Source organism: Paralichthys olivaceus, chromosome 3, assembly GCF_024713975.1.
Source record: "Paralichthys olivaceus isolate ysfri-2021 chromosome 3, ASM2471397v2, whole genome shotgun sequence".
In the NCBI taxonomy this organism is placed as follows: domain Eukaryota; kingdom Metazoa; phylum Chordata; class Actinopteri; order Pleuronectiformes; family Paralichthyidae; genus Paralichthys; species Paralichthys olivaceus.
In genome coordinates, this window is record NC_091095.1 from 24,050,178 (window position 1) to 24,062,600 (window position 12,423).

At 39.4% G+C, this 12,423-nt stretch overlaps 1 protein-coding gene across 1 annotated transcript in view; it reads right to left on the reverse strand.

The window, feature by feature from the left end:
* Positions 1–12,423, reverse strand: part of LOC109625321 (inactive N-acetylated-alpha-linked acidic dipeptidase-like protein 2) — a 428,309-nt gene that overhangs the window by 225,215 nt on the left and 190,671 nt on the right. The window contains exon 6 of the mRNA XM_020080522.2: positions 6,701–6,968. Coding sequence (XP_019936081.1) covers positions 6,701–6,968 — 268 coding nt within the window. The remainder of the gene's footprint in view (positions 1–6,700; positions 6,969–12,423) is intronic.

Consider the following 12,423-nt stretch of genomic DNA (forward strand, 5'->3'; position numbering starts at 1 on the left):
ATGTCAGTGTTGAAAGAGAATGCAGTGACCTGGTGGCAAAGCTTGACAAGTTTAACCACTGCCAAAGCCCATTGGGTGCTATCAAAACGTAGCCAATTCATGTCTCCACAAGTGCACTGGATGGAAATATGAATATATCCATTTTATCCCTATTGGCCCAGACTACAGAAGAAGAGAAGTTGATGTGTTTGGGTGAGAGTGTGGGGAATACCAAGTTTTCCTGCAGCTTTTCCACAGAAAGGCTTAAAAGGTGTATTTACTGTATCAAGCATCAATGAGGTTTTTGGTGCTGCCATGTTGAGTCACGTAATAAAGCCTGCCCCTTTACCCCAGCTTACCGTCCACTTTGTCATTTGCATCCCGCTGGATCTGAAGTGAATTGAATTTGTCCTCTACATAAATCATTCCTGTCATGAGAGCTAACTCTTAGGTCAAACTATGACTCAGAGGACAACTCAAAAAACAGGGACGACAACAAGTTTGTGGATGAAATAAAACACGGCTGATAATATGAAACCAAACAGCAGATGGAGAAATTACATGTTTAAAAAAAAAACTTAAAGGCATTAATTAATTTAAGGCTTCAATTACTATTTTTACTTCCAATACTGCACGTTTTGCACGACAAAAGTAGTACACAATGTCATTCTAAAGGAAACTTTCCTAGGAAACTAATACATTATTGGGAAATTATTGATGATCCCATCTTGTCCTGTCAGTCCAGTTTGAGCATCAGTGCACTGGATGCCCATTGAGTTTAGAATATATTAATTACCTACAAGGCCATCAATGGACTGGCCCTGGAATAAATTAAAGAACTTTTAACTTCTTAAAGCCCGATAGGCCCCCAAGGTCAGCTGATGAAACTCCAAACTGTCATCTGCAGACTCCACTCCACTGTTGCTTAAATCCCTCCTTTAGACTCACCTGTACAGGATGGCTTAATGTCTCATCTCCATTATCAGATCTTACTATAATTACCTTTTACTCATTTGAAAATTCATTTATTTTAATTATTCCATTTATTTTAACCAAAAACTGTTGTCTGATTTAAAAAAAAAAATGTTTATGTAATCTTAGAGAAATACAGTACATAGTACATAATACTGTACTTTGATAATTACATTTTACCTTGCTAATTATTTTTCCTTGATTTCACCTGATGCAATTGAGCATATTTCCCTTTTAGCCAAATTTTATCTTATATTTATCTTGTTACAATTTATGTAAATGTATTTTATTTTATCTATAACAATATTATATCCGATCATCAATTTATCAACTTAGTGCTGTTGTTAAAGTTGTTTTGTAGGGGGGTTTCATGGTTTTATTCTCATGCGGAAATAACTTTTCTGAAGCTTAAAAATGGCACATAAATAAGATGTATTACAATTATCACACTATGTTCTTTACTATAAATACAATATCCACTACAATTGCTCAAACAGGGCAGTTGTAGAAAGGTATTCATGTAGTCAGGTTTGACAAAGGATCATTTTTTGGGGGATATTTTACAGAAGGTTTATAATATGGTCTGTTAAGTTACACCATATATTCAGTGGACAAGTCAGCTTCATTCATTTTAGAGTAACAGTAAGTTATTGAGACAGGAAAACTAATTAAATGGAAGGTCCATTGATATTTAAGCAGTAGAATTAATATCACGCCCGAGAACATGTTCTGTTATTTATCCAGGAAATACATTACAAAAATCACACGTTACCATCTGCTAAAGTGTAAGTCCATGCAGTATTGACTTACTCTACCAACTTATTCATGTGCCTTACATGTTTTTACATGTCCTAACAGCTGTGACCAGATGGTCCTGAGGCCCTGTGGGGAGGCTGCTCTCTCGCTTCACTTGATGGATAACACCCTCTGGTGAATGTGTACTGCACCAGAATGACTTTCTGTACTTCATGGATGTTGATGTTGCTGGGGATGCTGCTTGTGTATTTTGTGTTCTTCACAAGTTCTATGGCTCCTCTGACAACTCGGACTGTCACTTTCCACAACTAACACTATCCTTCAATACTGGTTATTTCTTATTCGATAATTTGATCATAAAAATAACTCCACATTCTGTTTCCTATGCATCTCGTGTTCTGCAAAATGAGGGCTGCTAATGAAATATTCCAATCGACTCGTAAACGGAATTGATCTTTAGAAGTGCAAAACACAGTCTACTGTAATGCCATAACTTACAGTGCATTACAATGTGCTGGTATATGATTGGTAAAAGCAATTCATTGTATTACCTAGTGAAAGCACAAGTTTTTCAGGCAATTGACATCATTACTTTGAAAAACATCCCCCGCCCGCTGAAGGTCACAGGGTCAAACCCCACCATGTCCACTCCGTCCAACAGTTCTGGCTCAGTCTAATGGAGGTGTCACATCATAACACACTTTGAATGGTTGCTTGTCTGCAGTAACCCAGTGAACTGAGAATCCATTTAAGGTCTTAAGCTGTTTACATGAAGATTAGATTCTCCATGACTGAGCTGCTATGTAACCATGAATAAGCAAGTTAAATATTATTATCCCCTCCCTCTCCTCTGCACATGAACTACTGCAGTTTTAGGAAGTATTTATATCAGGATGGACCCATGGGTTAGTGTCAATTGTACAAAACAAACTTGAAAGAAGTCAGAACTAGTGTTGAACTTTATTTAATAACTTTAACGCCAAATTGTGACTCAAAACATATGTTGACATGACACAGGTTAATTTCAGGTATTGACCTCTTAGATAGCAAACAGTAAATAGCTGAGAAGTTTAGGCTTAAATTTCTTTTTAAAGAAGTAGTTCAATAAAAGTCGCAGTCATGTTCCTGGTCATGAGGCTACTGCTACTGTAGCCTCTTTATCAAAACCTGACAACTTAAATACTCCCCTGTATTATCCGAGATAATTGAGAGGTTTTTATTTTGTGATATATATTTTCTGCACTTAGAAGGAGCAATTATTTTCAGAAAAATATCTGTTAATCAACGTAATTACTGGGTTCCTTCCAGGCAGCAAAACTAGAAGACTGCATATTCCATCCATTGATAATAGGCTGAGGTAGAAAGAGACAATTTTGGAAATGCACAGTTGGGTGAATTTGAGTAATCTGGGACATTGAGTTATATGGGCCACCTAAACCCCTGTCTGTTTATTTCCTGTTCTCACAAAATCAGCAGGACTTAAACTGTAGGTTGGCATGGACATCATGTGACTGAAATCATGTGACTTAATGCGGGGAAAGAGGCAGGGCAAGTGTCAATCAGAACACAGATATTGGTAAACACAGTCTGCCCCTATCTATTTAAACTGATGTCTGGCTAACTCATTAGCACATAATCAGTTTGCTCTCTAGCACAGAGATGATCCAAAAAGCCCAGAGTCTGTCCTGTTGCCTGCAGCCTTGGTTTCCCCAAACATGTGGAGAAGACAATAGGCTGATCAATGATGATAGTCTCTCACCTGCAAGGGCTGATCGTTCCCTGAGTTTATCAGTTTTTTTTTATTAAATAAGATACACCTTTAATAGAGTGTTTTCGATGGATTGTATAGTTTCTTTATTTTGTATGAAACAAATGTGACTTTTATATGTCATATTTGTATGAATAACACACATATTCTTACTCATTTTCCTGGTATTTTTTTCATGAAGCTTTTTACAACTTGTTTGTATAGGCTCTTTTTTTTTAAAGCAAATGTGTCCCAGATTATCAAATTCAGGCAGAATTTTCTGTTTTGGCACAAAAGCACTAAAAGCTTTGTCATGTTTCCTCTGTTGTAAGGAAACCTATTTCTTGTGGTGTGGTTAGAAACATCCTAAGGATTACAGAAAGGTATAATATGTTCATACAATGTGTAAAACAGATACTTGAGTTAGTCACAGAAGTTAAAATGGCAAAACATTTCCCACATTATCTGATTTCACCTAAAAACTGTATTATGGGTACGTGCTATCATCCATATTTAAAAAAATACAAATGTTTATCAAATTATTATACAGAATTATGACAGGTGATGGTGGACTGTGTCTTTTGTGGAGAAGCAAGGAGAGAAAAATAGTATAAGCAAATACAAAGACAACCAACATTATTTTAAATTAAATTTAAAATAATATATTAAAATAATATATTTATATTTAAAACTCCATCAGTGTGAACATCATTATTTTACGTTCAGTCCAATTGTGTAGCACTTTTCTAAGTTAGTTAACACTTAATGTGTATTTATGTATTTATTAACTGTGCTGCCTTGGTGAACTAGACATATGTTACTGGGGGCTATTTATGGCTTCTCAGGTAATGTATGAATGAATATGTGTATATCTATCAAACACACACACTACATGCATAGACAGCACTAATTGGAGGCAAGATGAAACTACGCTTTTGCAAAATGACCCTAGAAATATGCTGAGGTTTTGCTGAAGATTGTTATTAGAATGCACTAACAAGCTCAAGTGGTGCACATGTCAGGGTTTATTAAGTGCCTGCACCCGACTGACACGTTGAGACTCAATCACACCTGACCCACATGAATACGCGTTAATCAACCACCCAAACTTGACCAGCCCCAAACACCACACTCTCTCTCTCCCCGTTCTCACACACACACTAAAATGATACATCCTTCAGATATTGTGTGTTAGAGCAAAGTCACTGCCGCACCAGCGAAACAGTGCCACCAAGAGCAGGACTTATTATCCCAGTAAACTTGCACTGGGCCGCCATCCATCCATCACAACAGCCATGTTTAATTGTCTAAAAGCCATGTTTAGATCCAGCAAACCGCCGCTTAATTCAAGGCAGCGTGCAGGAGCGGAGCTGGGAAATAATCTGCTGATGGATGACTGTGACCCTCCTGTGGGTATACTCCGACGAGTGGACAGCTGGATGGATCGAGCAAAGCGGAGGAAGGAGAGCGAGGGGAGAGAGGGGGAGACAAAAAGAGAAGGAAAACTTGGTATTCAGAGACTGACTGCAACTTTTCATCTGTCCTCAGGCCGGGCAGAGGCTCAAGGGAATAACAAGCGTCTCCTTCAACCCTTTTCTCTGTTCCCGGGATACAGAGAAGTAAAGCCCTCTAAAAATAGTGTGACTATATTTCTTTGTGTGTGTGCGTGTGTGTGTGTGTGTGTGTGTGTGTGTGTGTGTGTGTGTGTGCGTGCTTGCTGGTGCGGGCGGACTCCATGCATAATGACTTCCATTAACCTTCTCATTCCTGAAGGATGGTGGGAAAGATCCACAGTGCATCAAGCATGAAACAAATACCATGTTGAAGATTTTTACGGTTACTGCATCGAGTGTGCTGGTGCTGTTCTAATCCTGCAGTCTATTCTTATCTAAGTGTAATGTGTAAAGTGTGTGAACTATCTCTTGTCTTGAAAATATGGCCTCGGGCGCCCTACCAAGAAAATTTCTCCTTCTGTTCTATTTATAAGAAAATTATCCTTTTGAGTCTAACATGCTTGAATCCAGTGAAAATACACAGTTTCATTCTGCAATGTGCATTTATTCTATATCAAGTGCTGCATAGAAAGGAAGTTTTCCTTTCTTCTTTCAAATTTCAAAATTAGTAATTTGAACATGAACTTTTTTTTACCTATAGATAACAATATCATTAATTGAATTGTTTTGTAAGGTGGTGACACACATTTGTCGCCCAATTTACAGTTCATTCAGGCATCAATACACACAAAGTCCCATGATTTCATCTAGCACAGTTTCACTGTGTCAAAAGATAGAGAGACAGACAAACAGACACCAAATGTATTCTAATGTGCCAAGACTGCCTCTGTGGTAGTTTTTTGCGTCTCTCGGACCACGATGACTCTCTCTCTCTCTCTGTCTCTCTCTCTCTCTCACACACACACACACACTGTAGATTTGGACTGATTACCAAACTAAATTAATCGAGATGTTTATTTCTACTTTCTAAAAATTCAGCTGTCTTTTTTCCCCACATTGTTACACACTGTTCAGTTCAGTGTGCTCGATCAATCCATCACTGTCACTGGATAATATCAATCTAAACACTCGACAAGGCTCTGAATTTCCTCATTACGAATAAAGGAAGCAAAGACTTCCGTTTCTGTTTTAGTTAAAATGCATGAGAATTCACTCCCATCGTTTCAAGGCATCCCTCAAGACACAACTCCAATTATTGTTACCCATTGCTTTGTATTAGGGGTATAGTTACAGATTTGACCAAATGATCTTCTCTCAGCACGATAAGATCATTTAAAATGCTATATCAGTGTTTAAGCTAATAAATTATCACTATTCATGTTAAAACTTGCTGAGGCAATGAGACAGTTAAATACTGCAGACAATGCACAGCTCTTTAACAAGTAATGTACAGTGTTAGGTTGTTTAAACGACTCTTCTCTATGTAGCGAATTTGTATGTATGCATGTAGCAGTTTTTGCCCAGAAAATCCAAATATAAATATCTTCTTTGCTCACTTGCAGGTTATAAAACTGCTGTAATACCCTTGACCCTGAACTTTGGCTTGACAAGCTGTACCATTTAAAGCTACAACCACTCACTGTGACCTTAAGTGCTGAGCCTTCACTGGCCAGAGGCTGCAGACCTAGATAATCTGACAATATGAAGGTGGCAGAGCAGAGTGCAGCTGCAAAAGGAGGTTGAAGGAACATTTGTTTCAGAAAACGTCAGCACAGAGGTCTGGAAATTGTACCTGTAGACTTCCAACAGCGGAGTAGGCTGCGTAAGAGAACTGCTGCCTCGGTAGGTCGTTTGGTCCACGCTGGTCACAGGGGGTCCCGTTTGGCAGGAAACACTGGTGACTAGACCTGTCAGTGATAGTGTTGGGTGTGGAACCAGGCAGGCTGAGTAGGACTGTGTGATTGGAAAGATGGACGTCAGTCAAACCGAGTCCCACCCACTGCCTGTAGAGGTACCTGGCTCTGGCTTCCTCACTGTCATCTGGTAGGCTGGAGAAAGACCTGAAGCAAGTGCACAAAGAGAAGCCCTTAATAATCATGCAGCTGCTTTCAGATTTGACTGACAACGACCACACAACCTACACAAAGCAAAGTGCATATACAAAGGCTACAAGAAAAAAATCCTGTCATTACCCCCCAAAAATAAGAAGCTGAGTGAGAAAGATGACTACTAGCGAGAAAACAGGGATGCAAATAATGTTCTGCACCTCAAGGTCGCCTAAAATCCTGACTGTGAATACTGTACAGGTACTCCTTGTTATAAAGAAAGCTGTGCAGGGGACCATCATGCACTGCTTTTATTGTGCACAAGCCTGCAGATGACATACCCATAACAAAATTTAAGAGCTAATGTTGTTGATTGTAATGGTGGTTTGTCTGAAAGGTAATTACTATCAAAAAGTCAAAGTGACACTGTACCAGATTTAAAATGTCACATTAAACTGTTGTAAGCACACAGAGCTTGGAGGCTTTCTACTTCCCACCGATGTTAGGACTCAACTGGACGCCATCGTGAAAAAAATCCCAGTAAAGAAACCAATGACCAAAAAGGGCAACCAGCTTCTGTGAATTGAGGAAGGCTACATGGATAAGACGCTGATGTGTTAAGTCTTGCAGATCATGACATGACTATTGTTTGAGCATCAGGGACAAGGTTGTAAATTACAGATGTGAGAAGGTTCATAACCATGACATCTTCAATCCCATCTCCAGGCTTTACAATGAAATAGCAGGTAAAAAAACACATTATTAAAAATGAAAAATATTGCTTCAAAGTTTCAAATGCATTCCATTGTGCTCTTTAAAGTTTGAGGATGATAATTCCATTAATTGCTCTAATTAAGCCTCATAAAATGCAAAAGTCCCTTTTCTTGCTGGTTAATGCATGAAACTTATTCATTCATGTTTCCTACTCTCAGGGGAGAGATGTCAATAAAATGTGATCCAGGCCTTATTTGAGTCTCCTCTCCTGGTCCGTTTGGCACTAGATGTTTACTCTCCTTATTGTTCTGTGCTGAGGAGACTCAACTTGAAAATCCAGCAATAAAACCCATCTTGTAGAGAAAGGCTGGTGCTGTATTTCAGCCTATTGGTAAAAAAGAACAAATCACCCATCCAGGTGAGGGAGTTTTTTTTGAGGAAGAGAAATGCTCTAAAACATAAAGATTACACATAATATAATAATATACTTCAAAATGTCACCATTTTACCACAGCCTGTGTGTGGAACTGTAGGTAGAAAAAAGACCGAGCTGGAGTAATGTTGTGAGAAAAACTCTTCTGACATTAGTCGTAAATTTAAGGCAAAACCAGGTTTACTCTGAGATTTAAGTCATACATTTATGAGAAAAAAAACATTGAAAAACAAAACTGAAATACACAAAACTTCTCGGAGAATATAGTTCATACACAATGCAAGTTTGACCTTTATTTCCTCAAGCTTCAGGATCACCTCATGTTTCCCTGTTTGTCTGCTCTACTCTCTGTCTGCCACGTCACACAATGCAGAACCATAACCAACTCATCTCCAGCTCCACTCGGCCCTCTGCCTCTTCCCTCTGCTCCCCTGCTCATTCTGCTGCCTGCTGCTCAGTCATCCAGCTCCACTCACAGCTCAGACTATTTGGCTCCGTCCTGCAAACCACCATTTCCTCTTTGCCCTCAGTCTTCTCTTGCCAGAGCCCTCACCTTCCCAATAAATCTTCACTGTATCACTTGTGGCTGTGTTCTGCAGTTAGGTTCACACATCTAAACAAAACTTATTCTGAGTGTTCCCTGATTGAAAAAAAAAATCTGATTGCATTGCACTGATTGCTGATTGCTTACTTCAGGTCATCCACTTCTCGAGTGATGTTTTTTTCTTGTCATATGACCTTGGCTCTCTTTCTCCCCATCAGCCTCTAGCTATAATATATACATATATACTGTAAATATATATATATATATATATATATACTATATATATACACTATATAGTATATATATATATATATATACATAGTATGATTTCGGCAGAGTTGATAAACCACACACCCTCAAGTTATTCAGAGTTGGGAGAGTTCGAGCATTATCCCAACTATTACCCTCACTGCCAGTCTCAAGGAGTGTAAATGAGCTACTTCTGTGGTATTGGTATTGGTTGATTTCAAGAACCCACATTAAAAAACACGCAGAACTTTGAAATTAGCTGAACTAATTGCATTTATGTTAATATGATTTTATTCAGATGTACAGCTCATTTTATGACTGCCAAATAATAATCATGACATGGAAAGTGACTTTCCTGAAGGCAGAAATGTAGCTTACATTAATTCATGATATAGTGTATGAATACAAACAAATATGGGTGCCTCGTTTAGCTATGCTGTCATGTCACTGTCACCTCACATGACCAACTCAACTTATCCTGATTCAGTTGCTTATAAACTCTCAATATAGATGTGGTATACATGGCTAATAACCAACATAATGTTCTGCATGCCTGTAGCATTACTTCTTGTGTATCTTGTGTGCGAGCGTATGTGTGTGATATCTAAAAGTCTAAGCAGCAGATGGCCCAAACACACAATTCTGCCATTCTCTAGTCAGCAGGCCATGTCTCATAGCTCACCAGGAGCAGCAGCAGGAGGCGCCGCGAGGGCTGCTAAGTTTTCACGCATGTGAATGAGCGTGTGCGTCTCCGTACGCATGTGCTCACAGAGACCTTCATCTATAAGCCTGCTACTGGAACGGCGCCCTGTGGTTTGGGACACATGCCCACTGGCAACGATGCCTCAGTGTCTCATGTGACTTTGAGTGCATCTCTGTTTGCATGTGTGTTGTACTACACAGTGTGTTTATGTGTCTTCGATGAGCATGTAACCCGGCCCTACACAGTATTTAGAGAGGACCCCCACTGACGCTCCCACATTTGTCTCTAGAATAATGGTGCTTTGCAGATCATTCACTGAAGAAAAGGTGACAACACAGGTGTCACAAGTAAATACTGGAGATATCCGTAAAAGCTGCTCTAATCAATACGTCTGTGCCAACGATGGCTTGTCAGTACTATGAAGATAATTGCTTGCTTAGAATAATCCACACATATATGTAAACCACTTGAATTCTTCCCTGACCTCTTCAGAGCATTTCAATATATTCCAGCTGATTCTTTTGGCTTCATGCAAATCAACATACAATTGATTGGTCACCCGCTCCACACTCGACAACATTGTGTCCACCAGAGGCACTACAACTACAATTATGGCACTTGTAGTTTCCATGTACATATTTCTACATACTTTTTTCCCCCAGTTTGATATAAGGTCACTGGGGCCTTTGAACTCTGAAAACGTAATCACTTTATTTTTGATTCCAAGTGACGATTGAGTTGAAGAAAAGGCAAAAAACAGAGAAAATTGCGCCCTTGGCCACAGAAATCACTGAGTCCAAGTGGATTTTACCAGATGTAATAAATGTCCCTACAGGCAGTCCTAATAAATCACATTTACAGTAACATGAAGTCACTGTCAACTTAACCTCTGATCTCCAGGCACCACAATTTAATCAGCTCATCATGAGTCCTATTGCCAAAAGCTGATTTTAAGATATCATGCAAGTCCAGGGTAACCTATGGCTAGAAAATTACATTTAAATTCGAGTGAATGTTTGAATGTAAAATAATTCTCTGACACCGTTGCGGCGATATCGCATTCACAAAGCAAAAAAAAAAATGCTTTGAGAACTCACCAAGACCTTGACCTTTGAACTTGGAACACCAAATTCTATTCAGGTCATCCTTGAGTCTAGGTGAAGTTTTGTGCCACATGTAATGAAATTCCCTTTGGTCATCCTGATATATTGTGTTCAAAATAATGCAACCTCATGTGACCTTGACCTTTGACCCTCAAATTCTATCAGTTCATCCTTGAATCCAAATGAATATTTGTAGCACATTTGAAGAAATTCCCTCAAGGCATTCTTGAGATATCGCGTTCACAGGAATGGGACGAAAGGACGAAAATATAATGCCTCTGGCTGTCGACAAAGCGGAGGCATGAAAAAGTGAATAATATATGAACAACCTGCCCACCACCAGACATATGAGTTAGCTGCAGGTGAAGATAGTGGAAGTGTACACTCTACTGAATAACCAATTATCCACAACGGTTGATGGGGTGAACATGTCACCATTTTAGCACAGCCTGCGTGTGGAATTGTAGGTTAAAAATACAGAGCTGGAGTAATGTTGCGAGGACAACTTTGCTGACATTAGTCATAAATTTAAGACAAGAACAGATTCACTCTGAGATTTAAGTCATACAGTTATGAGAAGAGAAAAAAATTAAATATACAAGAAAAACAAAATTTGAAAAATGAAAACTTCCAAGTAAATACACAAAGCTTCTCTGAGAATACAGTAACTACACAAGATGCAAGTTTGACCTTTATTACCTCATGTCTCCTCTGCTCTACTCTCTGTCTGCCACACTGGCCACACAAAAACTCGGGGGGAAAAACTTGACTTGCCCTGTCCACCTCCCATATTGACTACTGTAAAATGGTTCTCAATGATATTCCAAATAAATTAAATTACTACATACTATCATTACAACCACTCCATGTGCGCATGTTGGACCATGAGGGAGGCAGGAGTGCCCGGGGGGAACCACCGCACCCTTGGAAGACCATGCAAACGTCCACGTGGAGATTCCCGGGCTGGATTCAAGCTCTTGACCTAACACTGTGACTCAACCCCCCACCCTTTATTTCCTTTTGTTCCCCTATATCACTTGTTCTTTCTCCATTACCCCAACCGGTCCTGGCAGAGGCCGTCCACACCGAGCCTGGTTCTGCTGGAGGTTTCTTCCTCCTGGGAGTTTTTCCTCCCCGCTGTTGCTCATGCTTGCTCGGTGTGGAATAAGTTGGAGTTTCTTAAGATCTTGGACTTTTGTGCAGCACCCTGAGACTACTGCTTGTTGATACCGTGCTATATAAATACATTTGATTGATTGATTGATTGATTGATGTGGTTGACCATTGTTTTATTTATCACTAGTCTCGTGTGGCATATGTGTAATTGATGGGTGTTCATGTCCTAATCAGATTTTAATGTTTGTTTTTATTCCAGTTATTCACGTGTTTATTTTTGATCTATTGTCAGGTGTCTTTAGGTGTTAGACAGCATGATTTCATGAGATGTCCCCACCAGTGTGCTCTCTGAATGTATCTGGACAAGCAGGGAGAAGGTGTGCTGTGTCCTCTGAAGGACATTGGCCACACGGCACACTGGGCCACAGCGCCATTTCACAATTTAGTTTATTAAAACTTTAATGGGTCCACGTGTCAGACTCCACTAAACCTGTCATCTCAGAAGGTTACTACCTCATCAGCATCATGTGGAGACGTAAGGCAGACTGCTCTACTTCTTGACATTTTCTTCCAGCCAACAAGACTGAGTGGATATCATGTACATCGTG